The sequence below is a fragment of the Salvelinus alpinus genome, chromosome 21, assembly GCF_045679555.1.
Source record: "Salvelinus alpinus chromosome 21, SLU_Salpinus.1, whole genome shotgun sequence".
Lineage (NCBI taxonomy): Eukaryota > Metazoa > Chordata > Actinopteri > Salmoniformes > Salmonidae > Salvelinus > Salvelinus alpinus.
The window spans coordinates 47,218,890-47,242,978 of NC_092106.1; the positions used below are offsets into that span (position 1 = coordinate 47,218,890).

Sequence of the window (24,089 nt, forward strand, 5' to 3'; positions counted from 1 at the left end):
ATGGATATTTTATTAGTAGTAACTCCTGCAGATATTCAACCAGAAGGGTAATACTGCAAAACAGGATCAATGAGTTAGCAGCCAGATAACTTATTTTTCTAGAAAGATACTCTTGAAATGGGCATGGTCGAGCTTTATTAAAACCCCCTAGAGTCGATGCCCCCCCCTCCCCGTGGAAATATAGTTAGCATAATCCCAAAACAAATCTGTTAAAGAGATGGTTTTGCCTGGGCTGCTTCTCAATCCACCGATGTCTGCCATCTCATCGGCCGTGAAAGGTGGCAGAGCTACAGCTGTGTTTGTTTCATTACAAACTGTTAGCAGCCAAGTAGAGGAGTTACACAAGTCAGAAATAGCGATAAAATGAATCACTTACCTTTGATGATCTTCATATGGTTGCACTCACAAGACTCCCATTTACTCAATAAATTTTCGTTTTGTTCGATAAAGTCCCTCTTTATATCCAAAAACCTCCATTTTGTTTGCGCGTTTTGTTCAGTAATCTACAGGCTCAAACACAGTTACAACAGGCAGACGAAAAATCCAAATAGTATCAGTAAAGTTCGTAGAAACATGTCAAACGATGTTTATAATCAATCCTCAGGTTGTTTTTAGCCTAAATAATCGATAATATTTCAACCGGACAATAACGTCGTCAATATAAAAGGTAAACAAGAAAGGCGCGCTCTCGGTCGCATGCATGGAAAACCTCTGGGACAATGTCGGGTCCACTCATTCAGAGTGCTCTTACTCCCTCATTATTCAGAATATAAGCCTGAAACAATTTCTAAAGACTGTTGACATCTAGTGGAAGCCATAGGAAGTGCAATTTGAGTCCTAAGTCAATGGATACTGTAATGGCATCCAATAGAAAACTACAAACATAAAAAAATCCCACTTCCTGGATGGATTTTCTCAGGTTTTCGCCTGCCAAATCAGTTCTGTTATACTCAGACATTATTTTAACAGTTTTGGAAACTTTAGAGTGTTTTCTATCCTAATCTACCAATTACAATTATATGCATATCCTAGCTTCTGGGCCTGAGTAGCAGGCAGTTTACTTTGGGCACGCTTTTCATCCGGAAGTGACAATAGTGCCCCCTACCCTAGTGAAGTTAAAGGTCTTACTCACGTCGGCTACAGAGAGCATGATCACACAGTCGCCTGGAACAGCTGATGCTCTCATGCATGCCTCAGTGTTGCTTGCCTCGAAGAGAGCATAGAAGTGATTTACCTCGTCTGGTAGGCTCGTGTCACTGTGCAGCTCGCGGCTGTGCTTCCCTTTGTAGTCTGTAATAGTTTGCAAGCCCTGCCACAAAAGACGAGCGTCGGAGCCGGTGTAGTATGATTCAATCTTAGCCCTGTATTGACGCTTTGCCTGTTTGATGGTTCGTCGGAGGGCATAGCAGGCTTTCTTATAAGCTTCCAGGTTAGAGTCCCGCACCTTGACAGCAGCAACTCTACCCTTTAGCACAGTGTGAATGTTGCCTGTAATCCATGGCTTCTGGTTGGGGTATGTACGTATGGTCACTGTGGGGACGACGTCATCGATGCACTTATTGATAAAGCCAGTGACTGATGTGGTGTACTCCTCAATGCCATCAGAAGAATCCCGGAACATGTTCCAGTCTGTGATAGCAAACAGTACTGTAGTTTAGCATCTGCTTCACCTGACCACTTTTTTATAGACCGAATCACTGGTGCTTCCTGCTTTAATGTGTGCTTGTAAGCAGGAATCAGGACAGAGTTGTGGTCGGATTTACCAAATGGAGGGCGAGGGAGAGCTTTGTACGTGTCTCTGTGTGTGGAGTACTTGTGATCTATAATTTTTTTCCCTCTGGTTGCAAATTTAACATTTAAGTTTCCCTGCATTAAAGTCTCCGGCCACTAGGAGGGCCGCCTCTGGGTGAGTGGTTTCCTGTTTGCTTATTTCCTTATACAGCTGACTGAGTTCTGTCTTAGTGCCAGCATCTGTCTGTGGTGGTAAATAAACAGCCACAAAAGTATAGCTTTAAACTCTCTAGGCAAATAGTGTGGCCTGCAATTTATCACAATATACTCTACTTCAGGCGAGCAAAATCTAGAGACTTCCTTAGATTTCGTGCACCAGCTGTTGTTTACAAATATGCACAGACCGCCCTCCCTCCCTCGTCTTACCGGAGTGTGCTGTTCTATCTTGCCGGTGCAGCGTATATCCCGCTAGCTGAATATCCATGTCGTCATTTAGCCACGATTCCGTGAAACATAGGATATTACAGTTTTTGACGTCCCGTTGGTAGGATATTCGTGATCGTACCTCGTCTAGTTTATTGTCCAATAATTGCACATTGGCGAGTAGTATTGACGGTAACGGCAGCTTTCCCACTCGCCTTCTCCGGGTCCTGACCAGGCATCCGGCTCTTTGTCCTCTGTACCTGCGTCGCTTCCTCTTGCAAATAACGGGGATGTCGGCCCTGCCGGGTGTTTGGAGGATGTCTTGTGCGTCTTGTTTGTTGAATAAAAAATCTTTGTCTAATCCGAGGTGATTGATCGATGTCCTGATATCCAGAAGCTCTTTTTTGCCGTAAGATACGGTTGCAGAAACATTATGTACAAAATAAGTTACAAATAACACACACAAAAACACATAATAGCACAATTGGTTGGGCTCCCGTAAAACTGCTGCCATTTCTTCTGGCGCCATTTTGTTTCATCCAGTCATTGGCAGCAGAGAACTGGAAGGAAAGGCGACTAAAGGAGGTGTTGGCTTTGGGGATGATCAGTGAGATATACCTGCTGGAGCGCGTGCTATGGGTGGGTGCTGCTATGGTGACCAGTGAGCTGAGATAAAGCGGGGCTTTACCTAGCAAAGACTTATAGATGACCTGGAGCCAGTGGGTTTGGCGACGAATATGAAGCAAGGGCCAGCCAACGAGAGCATACAGGTCGCAGTGGTGGGTAGTATATGGGGCTTTCGTGACCAAACGGGTGGCACTGTGATAGATTACATCCAATTTGCTGAGTAGAGTGTTGGAGGCTATTTTGTAAATGACATCGCCGAAGTCAAGGATCGGTAGGATAGTCAGTTTTACGAGGGTATGTTTGGCAGCATGAGTGAAGGAGGCTTTGTTGCGGAAAGTTTGAGTTGAGTTTGTACTCTTTAGAATTAGATCCTAACAAGGGGTTTTATTGCCATGGGAAACATATGTTAACATTGCCAAAGCAAGTGAACTAGATAATAAACAAAATTGAAATAAGCAATAAATATTAAACATTACTCACAAAAGTTCCAAAAGAATAGACATTACAAATGTCATTATGTGCAAATAGTACAAAAGGGAAAATAAGTAAACAAAAATATGGGTTGTATTTACAATTCACTGGTTTCCCTTTTCTTGTGGCAACAGGTCACAAGTCTTGCTGCTGTGATGGCACACTGTGGTATTTCACCCAGTAGATATGGGAGTTTATCAAAATTGGGTTTGTTTTCAAATTCTTTGTGGATCTGTGTAATCTGAGGGAAATATGTGTCTCAACACTCTCTCTCTCTCGCCACACTCTCTCTCTGTCTCTCTCTCTCTCTGTCTCTCTCTCTCGCCACACTCTCTCTGTCTCTCTCTCCACAGCATCCTCAAGTCTATGGAGTTTGGCCCAACTGAGAGCTCAGTGCAGGTACAGGAAAACTACTCTACTTTTGCATAGCGACAGACAGACTTCTGTAAATACTGTTTATGTGTATTACTGTTCTCCTTTATCTCACCACCCCCCCCCCTCTCTCTCTCTCTAACCTCCCCCCCCTCTCTCTCTCTCTCTCTCTCTCTCTCTCTCTCGCTCTCTCGCTCTCTCGCTCTCTCGCTCTCTCGCTCTCTCTCTCTCTCTCTCTCTCTCTCTCTCTCTAACCTCCCCCCTCTCTCTCTCTCTCGCTCTCTCTCTAACCTTCCCCCTCTCTCTCTCTCTCTCGCTCTCTCTCTAACCTTCCCCCTCTCTCTCTCTCTCTCTCTCTCTAACCTCCCCCCCTCTCTCTCTCTCGCTCTCTCTCTAACCTTCCCCCTCCTCTCTCTCTCTCTCTCTCTCTGGAACCCCCCTCTCTCTCTAACCTACGTCTCTCCTCTTTCTCTCCTTCTCCCCCGCCCCCCTCTCTAACCCCCCCTCTCTCTAACCTCCCCCCAACCTACCCCTCTCTCCTCTCTCTCTCTCTCTCTCTCTCTCTCTCTCTCTCCTCTCTCTCTCTCCTCTCTCTCTCTCTCTCCTCTCTCTCTCTCCTCTCTCTCTCTTTCTCTCCTTCTCCCCCACCCCCATATCTCTAACCTCCCCCCCCAACCAACCTAACTCCCTCTCTCTCTCTCTCTCTCTCTCTCTCTCTCTCTCTCTCTCTCTCTCTCTCTCTCTCAGGACATGTCTAAACCCCTAGAAGTGTTGTTGTTGGAGAAGAACCGTAGTCTGCAGTCTGAGAGTTCCTCTCTGCGCATCGCCAACACAGAGCTGAGCGGTGAGTCAGTTTGCCCTGGGGGTTAGGGCCTAGGGTTTAGGGCCTGGAGGTTAGGGCCTAGGGGATAGGGCCTAGAGGTTAGGGCCTAGGGGGTTAGGGCCTAGGGGGTTAGGGCCTAGGGGGTTAGGGCCTAGGGGGTTAGGGCCTAGGGGGTTAGGGCCTGGGGGATAGGGCCTAGGGGGTTAGGGCCTAGGGGGTTTGGGCCTAGGGGGATAGGGCCTAGGGGGATAGGGCCTAGGGGGATAGGGCCTAGGGGGTTAGGGCCTAGGGGGTTAGGGCCTGGGGTGTTAGGGCCTAGGGGTTAGGGTCTGGGGGTTAGGGTCTGGGGGTTAGGGCCTGGGGGTTAGGGTGGTTACCAACACACACCGCATTGAGTCTAGACCAGTGCTTGGCTTAGACTGAAATGGGTCCCTGTACTATTTGTATTAAGGTGCTGGAACTCTGCAATCATTTAAAAGTAACATTCTATAAGAGGTGCCAGAACTCGAGGATAGAAAATGTGAGGTTCTGGGACTCGGTTCCCTTGAGCTAGACCCAAGTCAAGCACTGGACTAGAATGACTCCGGAAAGTTCTGTTTAGGCAACACAGATGAATAGGATATGTGGGTTTGCCAGGTTGCACTGGGGGATGGGGATGTGTGATCTTTGACCTGGATTTGGATTGGACTGGTTCGAGACAGGTCCAGAATCAGGTGGGTAGTGGATGGAACCGGGTTCTTGTCTGGAATACTCTTCTTTTTAAGTGTCATTTAAAACACTTATCTAATCACTCAACACTCAAACTGACGTTCTTTGAGATAATTATTTATTCTGTCTGAAGGCTCTAATAAAGTATCACTAGAAAAACAACAGCAAGAAACCAACCAGTGTGGATGGAATAAAAACTGGAGCTGGTGAAATGTCTACGTTTCATAGACATTCCCACATGTTTCAGTGTGTGTGAGAGCTGTTTCAGTGTGTGTGAGAGCTGTTTCAGTGTGTGTGAGAGCTGTTTCAGTGTGTGTGAGAGCTGTTTCAGTGTGTGTGAGAGCTGTTTCAGTGTGTGTGAGAGCTGTTTCAGTGTGTGTGAGAGCTGTTTCAGTGTTTGTGAGAGCTGTTTCAGTGTGTGTGAGAGGTGTTTCAGTGTGTGTGAGAGGTGTTTCAGTGTGTGTGAGAGGTGTTTCAGTGTGTGTGAGAGGTGTTTTAGTGTGTGTGAGAGGTGTTTTAGTGAGTGTGAGAGGTGTTTTAGTGAGTGTGAGAGGTGTTTTAGTGTGTGTGAGAGGTGTTTTAGTGTGTGTGAGAGGTGTTTTAGTGTGTGTGAGAGGTGTTTTAGTGTGTGTGAGAGGTGTTTTAGTGTGTGTGAGAGGTGTTTTAGTGAGTGTGAGAGGTGTTTTAGTGTGTGTGAGAGGTGTTTTAGTGTGTGTGAGAGGTGTTTTAGTGTGTGTGAGAGGTGTTTTAGTGAGTGTGAGAGGTGTTTTAGTGTGTGTGTGAGAGGTGTTTTAGTGTGTGTGTGAGAGGTGTTTTAGTGAGTGTGTGAGAGGTGTTTTAGTGTGTGTGTGAGGTGTTTTAGTGAGTGTGAGAGGTGTTTTAGTGTGTGTGTGAGAGGTGTTTTAGTGAGTGTGTGAGGTGTTTTAGTGAGTGTGTGAGGTGTTTTAGTGAGTGTGAGAGGTGTTTTAGTGTGTGTGTGAGGTGTTTTAGTGAGTGTGAGAGGTGTTTTAGTGTGCGTGTGAGAGGTGTTTTAGTGTGTGTGTGAGAGGTGTTTTAGTGTGTGTGAGAGGTGTTTTAGTGTGTGTGTGAGAGGTGTTTTAGTGTGTGTGTGAGGTGTTTTAGTGTGTGTGAGAGGTGTTTTAGTGTGTGTGAGAGGTGTTTTAGTGTGTGTGTGAGAGGTGTTTTAGTGTGTGTGAGAGGAGGTGTTTTAGTGTGTGTGTGAGAGGAGGTGTTTTAGTGTGTGTGTGAGAGGAGGTGTTTTAGTGTGTGTGAGAGGTGTTTTAGTGAGTGTGAGAGGTGTTTTAGTAGTGTGTGTGAGAGGTGTTTTAGTGTGTGTGTGAGAGGTGTTTTAGTGTGTGTGTGAGAGGAGGTGTTTCAGTGTGTGTGAGAGGTGTTTTAGTGTGTGTGAGGTGTTTTAGTGTGTGAGAGGTGTTTTAGTGTGTGTGAGAGGTGTGTGAGAGGTGTTTTAGTGTGTGAGAGGTGTGTGAGAGGTGTTTTAGTGTGTGTGAGAGTGGTTTTAGTGTGTGTGAGAGGTGTTTTAGTGTGTGTGTGAGAGGTGTTTTAGTGTGTGTGTGAGAGGAGGTGTTTTAGTGTGTGTGTGAGAGGAGGTGTTTTAGTGTGTGTGTGAGAGGAGGTGTTTTAGTGTGTGTGTGAGAGGAGGTGTTTTAGTGTGTGTGTGAGAGGAGGTGTTTCAGTGTGTGTGTGAGTTTGGTTTGTTTCAAATACCCTTGGTGTTAACCAAAGGCCTGGGGGACAATACATTATCAAGGGTTACAAATGGTTTGGTCCTGGTTTTTCAATCAAAATATTTGCCCGCTCTATTCAGATTAGGTCTATATATTTTTGCTGCTTCAAGTGTTATTTTTAACCCTTTATTTAACTCGGCAAGTCAGTTAAGAACAAATTCTTATTTACAATGACGGCCTACCAGGAAACAATGGGTTTTAACTGTCTTGTTCAGGGCCAAAAGACAGATGTTTACCTTGTCGGCTCAGGGATTCGATCCAGCAACCTTTCGGTTACTGGCCCAATGCTCTAACCACTAGGCTACCTGCCATCCCTTATACTGGAGGGTTCATATTAAAATGTGTGTGCAGTGGGAATGATTATTCCATGTTCAGGGTTGACAGCATTCAGGTAGAGGGGATGTTCACTGATTTATCTTTTCATGTTAAAGTTAACTGCACAACATCTTGCATACCAGAGATGAGAAAACGTCAGCTATAATGACAAGTTCCTGTACAATCCACCTGACAACATGCTCAGTTTATATAATGAGTTCCTTTACAATCCACCTGACAACATGCTCAGTTTATATAATGAGAAGTTCCTGTACAATCCACCTGACAACATGCTCAGTTTATATAATGAGTTCCTGTACAATCCACCTGACAACATGCTCAGTTTATATAATGAGTTCCTTTACAATCCACCTGACAACATGCTCAGTTTATATAATGAGTTCCTGTACAATCCACCTGACAACATGCTCAGTTTATATAATGAGTTCCTGTACAATCCACCTGGCAACAAGCTCAGTTTATATAATGAGTTCCTGTACAATCCACCTGGCAACATGCTCAGTTTATATAATGACAAGTTCCTGTACAATCCACCTGGCAACATGCTCAGTTTATATAATGACAAGTTCCTGTACAATCCACCTGGCAACATGCTCAGTTTATATAATGACAAGTTCCTGTACAATCCACCTGACAACATGCTCAGTTTATATAATGACAAGTTCCTGTACAATCCACCTGGCAACATGCTCAGTTTATATAATGACAAGTTCCTGTACAATCCACCTGGCAACATGCTCAGTTTATATAATGAGTTCCTGTACAATCCACCTGGCAACATGCTCAGTTTATATAATGAGTTCCTGTACAATCCACCTGACAACATGCTCAGTTTATATAATGACAAGTTCCTGTACAATCCACCTGACAACATGCTCAGTTTATATAATGACAAGTTCCTGTACAATCCACCTGGCAACATGCTCAGTTTATATAATGACAAGTTCCTGTACAATCCACCTGGCAACATGCTCAGTTTATATAATGACAAGTTCCTGTACAATCCACCTGACAACATGCTCAGTTTATATAATGACAAGTTCCTGTACAATCCACCTGACAACATGCTCAGTTTATATAATGACAAGTTCCTGTACAATCCACCTGGCAACATGCTCAGTCTATATAATGACAAGTTCCTGTACAATCCACCTGACAACATGCTCAGTTTATATAATGAGTTCCTGTACAATCCACCTGGCAACATGCTCAGTTTATATAATGACAAGTTCCTGTACAATCCACCTGACAACATGCTCAGTTTATATAATGACAAGTTCCTGTACAATCCACCTGACAACATGCTCGGTTTATATAATGAGTTCCTGTACAATCCACCTGACAACATGCTCAGTTTATATAATGACAAGTTCCTGTACAATCCACCTGACAACATGCTCGGTTTATATAATGAGTTCCTGTACAATCCACCTGGCAACATGCTCAGTTTATATAATGAGTTCCTGTCCAATCCACCTGACAACATGCTCAGTTTATATAATGACAAGTTCCTGTACAATCCACCTGGCAACATGCTCAGTTTATATAATGACAAGTTCCTGTACAATCCACCTGACAACATGCTCAGTTTATATAATGACAAGTTCCTGTACAATCCACCTGACAACATGCTCAGTTTATATAATGACAAGTTCCTGTCCAATCCACCTGACAACATGCTCAGTTTATATAATGAGAAGTTCCTGTACAATCCACCTGACAACATGCTCAGTTTATATAATGACAAGTTCCTGTACAATCCACCTGACAACATGCTCAGTTTATATAATGACAAGTTCCTGTACAATCCACCTGACAACATGCTCAGTTTATATAATGACAAGTTCCTGTACAATCCACCTGACAACATGCTCAGTTTATATAATGACGAGTTCCTGTACAATCCACCTGACAACATGCTCAGTTTATATAATGACGAGTTCCTGTACAATCCACCTGACAACATGCTCAGTTTATATAATGACAAGTTCCTGTACAATCCACCTGACAACATGCTCAGTTTATATAATGACAAGTTCCTGTACAATCCACCTGACAACATGCTCAGTTTATATAATGACAAGTTCCTGTACAATCCACCTGGCAACATGCTCAGTTTATATAATGACAAGTTCCTGTACAATCCACCTGACAACATGCTCAGTTTATATAATGAGTTCCTGTACAATCCACCTGGCAACATGCTCAGTTTATATAATGACAAGTTCCTGTACAATCCACCTGACAACATGCTCAGTTTATATAATGACAAGTTCCTGTACAATCCACCTGACAACATGCTCGGTTTATATAATGAAAGTTCCTGTACAATCCACCTGACAACATGCTCAGTTTATATAATGACAAGTTCCTGTACAATCCACCTGACAACATGCTCGGTTTATATAATGACAAGTTCCTGTACAATCCACCTGGCAACATGCTCAGTTTATATAATGACAAGTTCCTGTCCAATCCACCTGACAACATGCTCAGTTTATATAATGACAAGTTCCTGTACAATCCACCTGGCAACATGCTCAGTTTATATAATGACAAGTTCCTGTACAATCCACCTGACAACATGCTCAGTTTATATAATGACAAGTTCCTGTACAATCCACCTGACAACATGCTCAGTTTATATAATGACAAGTTCCTGTACAATCCACCTGGCAACATGCTCAGTTTATATAATGACAAGTTCCTGTACAATCCACCTGGCAACATGCTCAGTTTATATAATGACAAGTTCCTGTACAATCCACCTGGCAACATGCTCAGTTTATATAATGACAAGTTCCTGTACAATCCACCTGACAACATGCTCAGTTTATATAATGACAAGTTCCTGTACAATCCACCTGACAACATGCTCAGTTTATATAATGACAAGTTCCTGTACAATCCACCTGACAACATGCTCGGTTTATATAATGACAGTTCCTGTACAATCCACCTGGCAACATGCTCAGTTTATATAATGAGTTCCTGTACAATCCACCTGGCAACATGCTCAGTTTATATAATGACAAGTTCCTGTACAATCCACCTGACAACATGCTCAGTTTATATAATGACAAGTTCCTGTACAATCCACCTGGCAACATGCTCAGTTTATATAATGACAAGTTCCTGTACAATCCACCTGACAACATGCTCAGTTTATATAATGTGAAGTTCCTGTACAATCCACCTGGCAACATGCTCAGTTTATATAATGCAGTTCCTGTACAATCCACCTGGCAACATGCTCAGTTTATATAATGACAAGTTCCTGTACAATCCACCTGACAACATGCTCGGTTTATATAATGAGAAGTTCCTGTACAATCCACCTGGCAACATGCTCAGTTTATATAATGACAGTTCCTGTCCAATCCACCTGACAACATGCTCAGTTTATATAATGAGTTCCTGTACAATCCACCTGGCAACATGCTCAGTTTATATAATGACAAGTTCCTGTACAATCCACCTGACAACATGCTCAGTTTATATAATGACAAGTTCCTGTACAATCCACATGACAACATGCTCAGTTTATATAATGACAAGTTCCTGTACAATCCACCTGGCAACATGCTCAGTTTATATAATGACAAGTTCCTGTACATTCCACCTGGCAACATGCTCAGTTTATATAATGACAAGTTCCTGTACAATCCACCTGGCAACATGCTCAGTTTATATAATGACAAGTTCCTGTACAATCCACCTGACAACATGCTCAGTTTATATAATGACAAGTTCCTGTACAATCCACCTGACAACATGCTCAGTTTATATAATGACAAGTTCCTGTACAATCCACCTGACAACATGCTCGGTTTATATAATGAGTTCCTGTACAATCCACCTGGCAACATGCTCAGTTTATATAATGAGTTCCTGTACAATCCACCTGGCAACATGCTCAGTTTATATAATGACAAGTTCCTGTACAATCCACCTGACAACATGCTCAGTTTATATAATGACAAGTTCCTGTACAATCCACCTGGCAACATGCTCAGTTTATATAATGAGAAGTTCCTGTACAATCCACCTGGCAACATGCTCAGTTTATATAATGTGAAGTTCCTGTACAATCCACCTGGCAACATGCTCAGTTTATATAATGAGTTCCTGTACAAACCACCTGGCAACATGCTCAGTTTATATAATGACAAGTTCCTGTACAATCCACCTGGCAACAGTTTATATAATGAGAAGTTCCTGTACAATCCACCTGGCAACATGCTCAGTTTATATAATGAGAGTTCCTGTACAAACCACCTGGCAACATGCTCAGTTTATATAATGAGTTCCTGTACAATCCACCTGGCAACATGCTCAGTTTATATAATGAGTTCCTGTACAAACCACCTGACAACATGCTCAGTTTATATAATGACAAGTTCCTGTACAATCCACCTGACAACATGCTCAGTTTATATAATGACAAGTTCCTGTACAATCCACCTGGCAACATGCTCAGTTTATATAATGAGAAGTTCCTGTACAATCCACCTGGCAACATGCTCAGTTTATATAATGAGTTCCTGTACAAACCACCTGGCAACATGCTCAGTTTATATAATGACAAGTTCCTGTACAATCCACCTGACAACATGCTCAGTTTATATAATGACAAGTTCCTGTACAATCCACCTGACAACATGCTCAGTTTATATAATGACAAGTTCCTGTACAATCCACCTGACAACATGCTCGGTTTATATAATGAGTTCCTGTACAATCCACCTGACAACATGCTCAGTTTATATAATGACAAGTTCCTGTACAATCCACCTGACAACATGCTCGGTTTATATAATGAGTTCCTGTACAATCCACCTGGCAACATGCTCAGTTTATATAATGAGTTCCTGTCCAATCCACCTGACAACATGCTCAGTTTATATAATGAGTTCCTGTACAATCCACCTGGCAACATGCTCAGTTTATATAATGACAAGTTCCTGTACAATCCACCTGACAACATGCTCAGTTTATATAATGACAAGTTCCTGTACAATCCACATGACAACATGCTCAGTTTATATAATGACAAGTTCCTGTACAATCCACCTGGCAACATGCTCAGTTTATATAATGACAAGTTCCTGTACATTCCACCTGGCAACATGCTCAGTTTATATAATGACAAGTTCCTGTACAATCCACCTGGCAACATGCTCAGTTTATATAATGACAAGTTCCTGTACAATCCACCTGACAACATGCTCAGTTTATATAATGACAAGTTCCTGTACAATCCACCTGACAACATGCTCAGTTTATATAATGACAAGTTCCTGTACAATCCACCTGACAACATGCTCGGTTTATATAATGAGTTCCTGTACAATCCACCTGGCAACATGCTCAGTTTATATAATGAGTTCCTGTACAATCCACCTGACAACATGCTCGGTTTATATAATGAGTTCCTGTACAATCCACCTGGCAACATGCTCAGTTTATATAATGAGTTCCTGTACAATCCACCTGGCAACATGCTCAGTTTATATAATGACAAGTTCCTGTACAATCCACCTGGCAACATGCTCAGTTTATATAATGAGAAGTTCCTGTACAATTCACCTAGCAACATGCTCAGTTTATATAATGAGTTCCTGTACAAACCACCTGGCAACATGCTCAGTTTATATAATGACAAGTTCCTGTACAATCCACCTGACAACATGCTCAGTTTATATAATGACAAGTTCCTGTACAATCCACCTGGCAACAGTTTATATAATGAGAAGTTCCTGTACAATCCACCTGGCAACATGCTCAGTTTATATAATGAGTTCCTGTACAAACCACCTGGCAACATGCTCAGTTTATATAATGAGTTCCTGTACAATCCACCTGACAACATGCTCAGTGTCAGGAAGCTCAGAGTGCTTGACAGTCTCTACATTTGGCGTGACTTTTTTTTTCACTGGATATTTCTAGAAGTTCTTGCGTTCAGTGACCGGCCATTTTTATCAAGACCTTTTTATTTATCTATTTATTTGCTCAGTATCTCAACAAACAAAAGTATCTGGAATGGAATGACTAAGTGTCCAGAAAGACTACAACATCAAGTGTTACTAACATTCCGGGCTTTTTTTCTGGAGCTAAAGACTGAACTAAGGATTCATAAAAAGTTAATCAAGTTCCACCTGACATGGGACCATCACAGCCAGATCTTTCACCCTTACAGACGACCGATTTTAAAGCACTCTATACCGCCATTGGTCCCAATCAGATCCGCTGTTATACTGTAGCGGTGCAGACACTCCACCAATGGGCCCTGAACATAGTGAACACAAGTAACCTAGTGAAGAGAGACAGTGGGAGGCCTGACTGGACCCTCCCTGCTTGCCAGACTCAGGCCTGCTGACTGGACCTCTCCCTACCTGCCTGCCAGACTCAGGCCTGCTGACTGGACCTCTCCCTACCTGCCTGCCAGACTCAGGCCTGCTGACTGGTCCTCTCCCTACCTGCCTGCCAGACTCAGGCCTGCTGACTGGACCTCTCCCTACCTGCCTGCCAGACTCAGGCCTGCTGACTGGTCCTCTCCCTCCCTGCCTGCCAGACTCAGGCCTGACTAAATCCCTCCCTGCCTGCTAGAGTCGAGGCTGGGCAGCAACCATTTTGACTGGTTTAAGTGCTTACTTTTTTCTTCCCAGGCTGTCTCTTACAAGAAAGGTACAAATCACAAATGCTTGGGCATCTTGTCCGGGGGGGTTATCAAAAAAGAGAGAGGAAGAAAATCTATTTATATATAATAAAAAAAACTTTTGACCATAAAAATAAAAAACTTTTTGGGGTTTGTTTTTTTCGCCCACTTTTTTGTTGACTCCCCCATAATGCCTTGTGTTTGACCTTTCTTGTAGGGTCAGCCGGGCGGAAAGGGAAAGAGGCGTCCGTGGAGGAGACCACCACGCCCAGTACCCCCTCCCTGCCTCCTCCTCTTCTCCCTCCCTCCCCCCAGCCCCGAACCCCAACTGATCCCCTTAACACCTCCATCACCAACGGGTCACACCCCTTCACCCCCACGGGCATCGGCCAGGACTTCTACAGCCCCCCTTTCCCTCTGGCGGGGGGCAAGATGTCCCTCAACGCCCTCCTGCAGCGGCAGCTCATGCAGACGTTCTACTCCAAAGCCCTGCAGGAGTCCAATCAGGGAGCAGCTCTACTGTTTGCCCCTGTCCACTACACCTCTACCTCCACCTCTGGCTCTAGCCCTGTCCCGCTCTCGGCCAGCCCACTGCAGTCTCCTGCAGGTCCAGAGGTGAACGGTAGTGGCGGTGCCCCGTCCCCCTCTCCCAGCCAGTCTGAGGGGACTGGGGGCAGTGTGTCTGACTGGGAGGACATGGACACCTCAGAGATCGCCCGACAGATCAAGGAGCAGCTGATTAAACACAACATTGGCCAGCGGGTGTTTGGCCACTATGTACTGGGCCTGTCCCAAGGCTCGGTCAGTGAGATCCTGGCTCGGCCCAAACCCTGGAGCAAGCTGACAATCCGGGGGAAAGAACCCTTCCACAAGATGAGGCAGTTCCTGTCTGACGAGCAGAACATCCTGGCACTACGCAGCATCCAGGGACGTCAGAGAGGTGAGAGGCCTGCCTGCCTGTCTTCCTGCCTGTCTTCCTGCCTGTCTTCCTGCCTGTCTTCCTGCCTGCCTGCCTGTCTGTCTGTCTGCCTGCCTGCCTGCCTGTCTGCCTGCCTGCCTGTCTTCCTGCCTGTCTGCCTGCCTGCCTGTCTGCCTGCCTGTCTGTCTGTCTGCCTGTCTGCCTGTCTGTCTGTCTGCCTGTCTGCCTGTCTCTGTTTGTCTGCCTGTTCGCAAACTTTTCCTCTTAATACCGGCCACCAGTTGTTCCATCAGTGAGTGTCTGTTGCTTTCGTCAACCAGATAGGCCTCCAAAGCCTCCCTTCACCATCCATGATCAATACTGAAACCTTTCACCCGTCGATAGTATTGACTAAGAGGAGGACAGGGCTACGGTTTTACCACAGTCACGTTCGATCGGGCCATGCCTGCTTTTCTTTCCGCATCCGAGCATTGTACCTCCGCTCTGTGTGTTGTCAGGGAGTGGACAGGCGGACCCGGGTTTAACTATCTTAACCCTTTGTTTAAGCTGTCAGTCCTCGGGTTGAATGTCCTTGTTGACTCTGAGATGTAACCACTTGTCCTAATGTTCACCCTGTCGTACAGTTCAGTAGCTGTGTGTATTGTCATTTTGTGGAACGTGTTTTATTGACACACAACAGAGAAATGAAATCCAGGTGCATAATGGAAGCAGGAAGTTGGCGTGAAGTTGGAGCAACATGTGCTGTTGTTTTTGACAGAGAGCCCAGGCCAGCCCCTTAGCCACGCATTACAGGACGTACCGAAGCAGAGAGCCCGCTCTGACCAAGCCTCGCGGACAGGTCTGTCCCCACACACACACACACACACACACACACACACACACACACACACACACTTCTGTTTCTGTCCTTGTAGTGTTGGATGAGGTGTGCCTGTGTTGTGTATGTAACTGTCATACTCGTAACCCCGCTCCCCACCTCCCTCTCCACACTCATACTGGCTCATACTGGCCTGGCAGTGTAAAAGCAGAGTAGTGTGTGAGGCGTTAAAGGATGTAGGAACTGTCACACAGAAGCCTCTCTCAAAGCTGGTCCTGTATAATTTAGAGTTAACGAGCTGACAGTAGGTTTCAGTGGGGAGTGCTGCTAACCAGTGAATACAAAATGTGTCTGTTTGGTTGTCAGTCATAGTTTGACGTGAAACAAAAACGATTAAAAACAGCGTCTCAATGTCAAAGGGAAGTATGTGAGTTACTCTGACGCCCGGACCTTAACTTTCATTTGTATTTTAACCATGGTGGTTTGAGCATGGCTTTTGGCACGAATAAACAAAAAAATATATTGTTTCATTATTTCCAGATCAACCCACTGTTCCGGGTTGACACTTTCCACCCAGTTACCCCTCTCTTTGCCTCTTTGTTGCCCCGTAGCCAGCAGGCCTCTTTACCGGAAGGGCAGCTGTAGTGACCCCTGTCTGTCTGTGTCCGTCTGCCTGCCTCTTGTCAGTCACAGTGCTGATTGAAGCTTCTCAGTTGTGTACTTACTACCTACTGTACTTACTATCTCCTGTACCTACTATCTCCTGTACCGCACTGCTGTACCTACTAACTACTGTAACTACTGTACCTACTAACTACAGTACCTACTAACTACAGTACCTACTAACTACAGTACCTGCTAACTACAGTACCTGCTAACTACAGTACCTGCTAACTACTGTACCTGCTAACTACTGTACCTGCTAACTACTGTACCTGCTAACTACTGTACCTGCTAACTACTGTACCTGCTAACTACTGTACCTGCTAACTACTGTACCTGCTGACTACTGTACCTGCTGACTACTGTACCTGCTGACTACTGTACCTACTGACTACTGTACCTACTGTACCTACTAACAACTGCACCTACTAACTACTGTACCTACTGTACCTACTAACTACTGTACCTACTAACTACTGTACCTACTGACTACTGTACCTACTGACTACTGTACCTACTGTACCTACTGACTACTGTACCTACTGACTACTGTACCTACTGTACCTACTGACTACTGTACCTACTGTACCTACTGACTAGTGTACCTACTGTACCTACTAACTACTGTACCTACTAACTACTGTACCTACTGTACCTACTGTAACTACCCTATGTACTACTCTACCTACGAACTACTGTAACTACTCTACCTCCTCTACCTACTGTATTTAATGTAATTTATGTAACTACTGTACCTAATACCTACTGTAACTACTCTATGCTTCTCTACCTACTGTAACTACTTTACATACTACCTACTTCCACTAACTGCTGTAACTACTGTCTGTCTGCAGTGTCTTTGTAGATTAGCTATAATACTGTATCTTTAAGCAGTACCTGTTTGAAGTTAACCTTTAAATTGGTGGTATGTCTAATCCCCCTCCCTCCCTTCCTCTCCCCCCCTGTCCAGGTAACATCACCACACGTATCCGCACTCCAGACTGTGGTTCAGACGACGCCATCAAGTCTATCCTGGAGCAGGCCAAGAGAGAGCTGCATGTGCAGAAATCTGGTGAGTGTCCTCCTCTCTGCACTCTGGTCAAATAGGAGGACGCTTGTCCCTAGATGACTGATGTAATACGATGACAGTTGTCCCTAGATGACTGATGGAATAGGATGACAGCTGTCCCTAGATGACTGATGGAATAGGATGACAGCTGTCCCTAGATGACTGGTGGAATAGGAGGACGGTTGTCCCTAGATGACTGGTGGAATAAGAGGACAGTTGTCCCTAGATGACTGATGGAATAGGATGACAGTTGTCCCTAGATGACTGATGGAATAGGATGACAGTTGTCCCTAGATGACTGGTGGAAATGGAGGACGGTTGTCCCTAGATGACTGGTGGAATAGGAGGACGGTTGTCCCTAGATGACTGATGGAAATGGAGGACGGTTGTCCCTAGATGACTGATGGAATAGGATGACAGCTGTCCCTAGATGACTGGTGGAATAGGAGGACGGTTGTCCCTAGATGACTGGTGGAATAAGAGGACAGTTGTCCCTAGATGACTGATGGAATAGGATGACGGTTGTCCCTAGATGACTGGTGGAAATGGAGGACGGTTGTCCCTAGATGACTGGTGGAATACGATGACGGTTGTCCCTAGATGACTGATGGAATACGATGACAGTTGTCCCTAGATGACTGATGGAATAGGATGACAGTTGTCCCTAGATGACTGGTGGAAATGGAGGACGGTTGTCCCTAGATGACTGGTGGAATAGGAGGACGGTTGTCCCTAGATGACTGATGGAAATGGAGGACGGTTGTCCCTAGATGACTGATGGAAATGGAGGACGGTTGTCCCTAGATGACTGATGGAAATGGAGGACGGTTGTCCCTAGATGACTGGTGGAATAGGAGGACGGTTGTCCCTAGATGACTGGTGGAATAGGAGGACGGTTGTCCCTAGATGACTGGTGGAATAGGAGGACGGTTGTCCCTAGATGACTGGTGGAATAGGAGGACGACTGGTGGAATAGGAGGATGTTTGTCCCTAGATGACTGATGGAATAGGAGGACGGTTGTCCCTAGATGACTGGTGGAATAGGAGGACGGTTGTCCCTAGATGACTGGTGGAATAGGAGGACGGTTGTCCCTAGATGACTGATGGAAATGGAGGACGGTTGTCCCTAGATGACTGGTGGAATAGGAGGACGACTGGTGGAATAGCAGGACGACTGGTGGAATAGGAGGACGACTGGTGGAATAGGAGGACGACTGGTGGAATAGGAGGACGACTGGTGGAATAGGAGGACGGTTGTCCCTAGATGACTGGTGGAATAGGAGGACGGTTGTCCCTAGATGACTGGTGGAATAGGAGGACGACTGGTGGAATAGGAGGACGGTTGTCCCTAGAGGACTGGTGGAATAGGAGGACGGTTGTCCCTAGAGCACTGGTGGAATAGGATCACGGTTGTCCCTAGAGGACTGGTGGAATAGGAGGACGGTTGTCCCTAGATGACTGGTGGAATAGGAGGACGGTTGTCCCTAGATGACTGATGGAATAGGATGACGGTTGTCCCTAGATGACTGATGGAATAGGATGACGGTTGTCCCTAGATGACTGATGGAATAGGATGACGGTTGTCCCTAGATGACTGATGGAATAGGATGACAGTTGTCCCTAGATGACTGATGGAATAGGATGACAGTTGTCCCTAGATTACTGATGGAGTAGGATGACAGTTGTCCCTAGATGACTGGTGGAATAGGAGGACGGTTATCCCTAGATGACTGGTGGAATAGGAGGACAGTTGTCCCTAGATGACTGATGGAATAGGATGACAGTTGTCCCTAGATGACTGATGGAATAGGATGACAGTTGTCCCTAGATGACTGATGGAATAGGATGACAGTTGTCCCTAGATGACTGGTGGAAATGGAGGACGGTTGTCCCTAGATGACTGGTGGAAATGGAGGACGGTTGTCCCTAGATGACTGGTGGAATAGGAGGACGGTTGTCCCTAGATGACTGATGGAATAGGAGGACGGTTGTCCCTAGATGACTGATGGAATAGGATGACAGCTGTCCCTAGATGACTGGTGGAATAGGAGGACAGTTGTCCCTAGATGACTGATGGAATAGGAGGACGGTTGTCCCTAGATGACTGATGGAATACGATGACAGTTGTCCCTAGATGACTGATGGAATAGGATGACAGTTGTCCCTAGATGACTGGTGGAAATGGAGGACGGTTGTCCCTAGATGACTGGTGGAAATGGAGGACGGTTGTCCCTAGATGACTGGTGGAATACGATGACAGTTGTCCCTAGATGACTGATGGAAATGGAGGACGGTTGTCCCTAGATGACTGATGGAAATGGAGGACGGTTGTCCCTAGATGACTGATGGAAATGGAGGACAGTTGTCCCTAGATGACTGGTGGAAATGGAGGACAGTTGTCCCTAGATGACTGGTGGAATAGGAGGACGGTTGTCCCTAGATGACTGGTGGAATAGGAGGACGGTTGTCCCTAGATGACTGATGGAAATGGAGGACGGTTGTCCCTAGATGACTGGTGAAATAGGAGGACGACTGGTGGAATAGGAGGACGACTGGTGGAATAGGAGGACGACTGGTGGAATAGGAGGACGACTGGTGGAATAGGAGGACGGTTGTCCCTAGATGACTGGTGAAATAGGAGGACGGTTGTCCCTAGATGACTGGTGGAATAGGAGGACGGTTGTCCCTAGATGACTGGTGGAATAGGAGGACGACTGGTGGAATAGGAGGACGGTTGTCCCTAGAGGACTGGTGGAATAGGAGGACGGTTGTCCCTAGATGACTGGTGGAATAGGAGGACGGTTGTCCCTAGATGACTGGTGGAATAGGAGGACGACTGGTGGAATAGGAGGACGGTTGTCCCTAGAGGACTGGTGGAATAGGAGGACGGTTGTCCCTAGAGGACTGGTGGAATAGGAGGACGGTTGTCCCTAGAGGACTGGTGGAATAGGAGGACGGTTGTCCCTAGATGACTGGTGGAATAGGAGGACGGTTGTCCCTAGATGACTGATGGAATAGGAGGACGGTTGTCCCTAGATGACTGGTGGAATAGGAGGACGGTTGTCCCTAGATGACTGATGGAATAGGATCACGGTTGTCCCTAGATGACTGATGGAATAGGATGACAGTTGTCCCTAGATGACTGATGGAATAGGATGACAGTTGTCCCTAGATTACTGATGGAGTAGGATGACAGTTGTACCTAGATGACTGGTGGAATAGGAGGACGGTTGTCCCTAGATGACTGGTGGAATAGGAGGACAGTTGTCCCTAGATGACTGATGGAATAGGATGACAGTTGTCCCTAGATGACTGATGGAATAGGATGACAGTTGTCCCTAGATGACTGATGGAATAGGATGACAGTTGTCCCTAGATGACTGGTGGAAATGGAGGACGGTTGTCCCTAGATGACTGGTGGAAATGGAGGACGGTTGTCCCTAGATGACTGGTGGAATAGGAGGACGGTTGTCCCTAGATGACTGATGGAATAGGATGACAGCTGTCCCTAGATGCCTGGTGGAATAGGAGGACGGTTGTCTCTAGATGACTGGTGGAATAGGAGGACAGTTGTCCCTAGATGACTGATGGAATAGGAGGACGGTTGTCCCTAGATGACTGATGGAATACGATGACAGTTGTCCCTAGATGACTGATGGAATAGGATGACAGTTGTCCCTAGATGACTGATGGAAATGGAGGACAGTTGTCCCTAGATGACTGATGGAAATGGAGGACGGTTGTCCCTAGATGACTGATGGAAATGGAGGACAGTTGTCCCTAGATGACTGGTGGAAATGGAGGACAGTTGTCCCTAGATGACTGGTGGAATAGGAGGACGGTTGTAAATGTGATATTTCAGTTGTATTTTTTTTTAAATACATTTGCAAAAATTTCTAAAAACCTGTTTCTGCTTTGTCATTATGGGGTATTGTGATGTCATTATGGGGTATTGTGATGTCATTATGGGGTATTGTGATGTCATTATGGGGTATTGTGATGTCATTATGGGGTATTGTGATGTCATTATGGGGTATTGTGATGTCATTATGGGGTATTGTGATGTCATTATGGGGTATTGTGATGTCATTATGGGGTATTGTGATGTCATTATGGGGTATTGTGCATAGATTGATGGGGGAAAAACGATTAAGGTTGTAACGATTAAGGTTGTAACGTAACAATTGAAGGGGTCTGAATACTTTCCGAATGCACTGTATAGTGGTGTTTCTTATTCAAATACATTCCTGGAGGATACAAACTTCTTAGACAATTAACTTACTCAGAATTGTGTGTGAGAGAGAGTCTCTGATATCCGTTATCTCCTTTCTCTCTCCAGCAGACTTCTCCCATGGTCCTTCTCCTGGAGGGGGGCTGAGAGGAGGAGGCGGTTCAGACGAGGCCATCCGCTCCATCCTAGAACAAGCTCGAAGAGAGATGGAGGCCCAACAGGCTGCTGTGGAACCCATCCTCAAAGCCGCCTCTTCCTCCTCCACCTCATCCTCTCCCTCCCAGAGGGACTTACTGGTGTCCCATCTGGCTGCCTCCTTCCCTGCCTACACCCCTCTGGCTCTCTCCCTGAAGAACACCCCCACCGCCCTCCCAGTCTCCCCCTCCTCGCCTTCAACAGTCCTGGACTTCAGCTCCGGTGTGAAGAGGGAGGACAGGGGAGTGTCAGTGCCAGACAGCCTGGTTGACGGGGTGCCCAGGCTGGGTCGGAGCTCTGAGGTGTCTGCCCGGCCTGGAGGAGGGCACTGGAGGGAGCAGTGGTGGAGCAACATGAACCCAGACCCCCGCAGAGTTACACCCACACTGGGGGGAGAGGAGAACCACACCCAGGAGGACTCTAAAGAGGTGAGTACCACACAAGCCCTCGGTGAGAACACTGTGACTCACTACTGAAGGCGGGGGGGGTCTGGAGTGTCTCCACATTTATCACAGCCATCCAGACTCCAAGCCCTCGGTGAGAACACTGTGACTCACTACTGAAGGGGGGGGGATCTGGAGTGTCTCCACATTTATCACAGCCATCCAGACTCCCGTTCTGTGTGTTAGTGTCTCACATATCTAATTTAAATCAACCCAGCTCTGAACTAATCACTCAGCTTTGATCTCAACACAATTCATTATATACGTAACCTAGTTAATGTGTGTTTGCTTATGTCTTCATATCTGTTTAGCCATTCCATAACGTGTGTGAGTGACTGCCGTTTTATTGTGTGTGTGTGTGTTAGGCTCTAGGAAGTATGTGTGACGGCGTGGGGTCTCGGCAGAAACCTTGGAGCAAGATGACCTCCAGAGGCCTGCGTATGCAGCTGTGGCTGAACGGTGACCTGAGCCAGAACACACACATCAAGCCTGCTCACAACCAAGGTAATGGTGTGTGTGTGTGTATTGACAAACAACTGACTGACGTATGGCTGACGATCATCTCTGTATAGGGCCCACCTCAACTTACAGTCAACTGCTGCGCTATAAATGAACAGAATTACACTGCTGGCTCATATGCAGCTCCACACACACAGCCCTGGGTGAGAGCACTGCTATGGAGTGAGATAGCTGCCAATACCTTTAGAGAATTTTGATAATTTCATACACACACGGATTTCAATAAACAAATAGATGAGACTGTTCTATTCTCTTTTTGATTTAGTTCCTATTCCAACTCGGACAAATGACAGAATGGATGACATAGTGACTGACTGAACTGAACGAAGGATGAATTAAATGTTCGAGATGTTGGAATGACGAGATTCACGCATCATGTATGCTATGCACTTTATTTGGCTAGTACAGTGCCTTGCAAAAGTATTCATCCTCCTTGGCGTTTTTCCTATTTTGTTGCATTACAACCCGTCATTTAAATTGATTTTTATTTGGATTTCATGTAATGGACATACACAAAATAGTCCAAATTGGTGAAGCGAAATGAAAAAAAGAACTTGTTTCAACAAAAAAAGTGGTGCGTGCATATGTATTCACCCCCTTTGCTATGAAGCCCCTAAATAAGATCTGGTGCAACCAATTACCTCCAGAAGTCACATGATCTCTGTATGTATACATCTGTTCTGAACGGCCCCAGAGTCTGCAACACCACCAAGCAAGCGGCACCATGAAGACCAAGGAGCTCTCCTAACAGGTCAGGGACAAAGTTGTGGAGAATTGCAGATCAGGGTTGGGTTATAAAAATATTATCAGTAACTTTGAACATCCCACGGAGCACCATTAAATCCATTATTTAAAAAATGTAAAGAATATGGCACCACAACAAACCTGCAAAGAGAGGGCCGCCCATCAAAGCTCACAGACCAGGCAAGGAGGGCATTAATCAGAGAGGCAACAAAGAGACCAAAGATAACCCTGAAGGAGCTGCAAAGCTTCACAGCAGAGATTGGAGTATCTGTCCATAGGACCACTTTAAGCCGTACACTCCACAGAGTTGGGCTTTACAGAAGAGTGGCCAGAAAAAAAGCCATTGCTTTAAAAAAAGAAAAGAAGCGAACACATTTGGTGTTCGCCAAAAGGCATGTGAGAGACTCCCCAAACATATGGAAGAAGGTATTCTGGACTTTTTTGCCATCAAGGAAAATGATATGTCTAGCTCAAACCCAACACATCGCATCACCCCGAGAACACCATCCCCACAGTGAAGCATGGTGGTGGCAGCATCATGCTGTGGGGATGTTTTTCATCGGCAAGGACTGGGAAACTGGTCAGAATTTAAGGT

General features: G+C 45.5%; 1 protein-coding gene across 8 annotated transcripts in view; it reads left to right on the forward strand.

Moving 5' to 3' along the window:
• Positions 1 to 24,089, forward strand: part of cux1b (cut-like homeobox 1b) — a 171,585-nt gene that overhangs the window by 100,144 nt on the left and 47,352 nt on the right. For 4 of the 8 annotated variants that reach the window (XM_071358038.1, XM_071358036.1, XM_071358041.1 and 1 more), the window contains exons 13-19: positions 3,606 to 3,651; positions 4,372 to 4,468; positions 14,112 to 14,834; positions 15,571 to 15,651; positions 17,264 to 17,365; positions 21,702 to 22,216; positions 22,597 to 22,735. In XM_071358038.1, coding sequence (XP_071214139.1) covers positions 3,606 to 3,651; positions 4,372 to 4,468; positions 14,112 to 14,834; positions 15,571 to 15,651; positions 17,264 to 17,365; positions 21,702 to 22,216; positions 22,597 to 22,735 — 1,703 coding nt within the window. The remainder of the gene's footprint in view (positions 1 to 3,605; positions 3,652 to 4,371; positions 4,469 to 14,111; positions 14,835 to 15,570; positions 15,652 to 17,263; positions 17,366 to 21,701; positions 22,217 to 22,596; positions 22,736 to 24,089) is intronic. The other 4 variants (XM_071358037.1, XM_071358040.1, XM_071358039.1 and 1 more) reach the window with 4 other exon arrangements.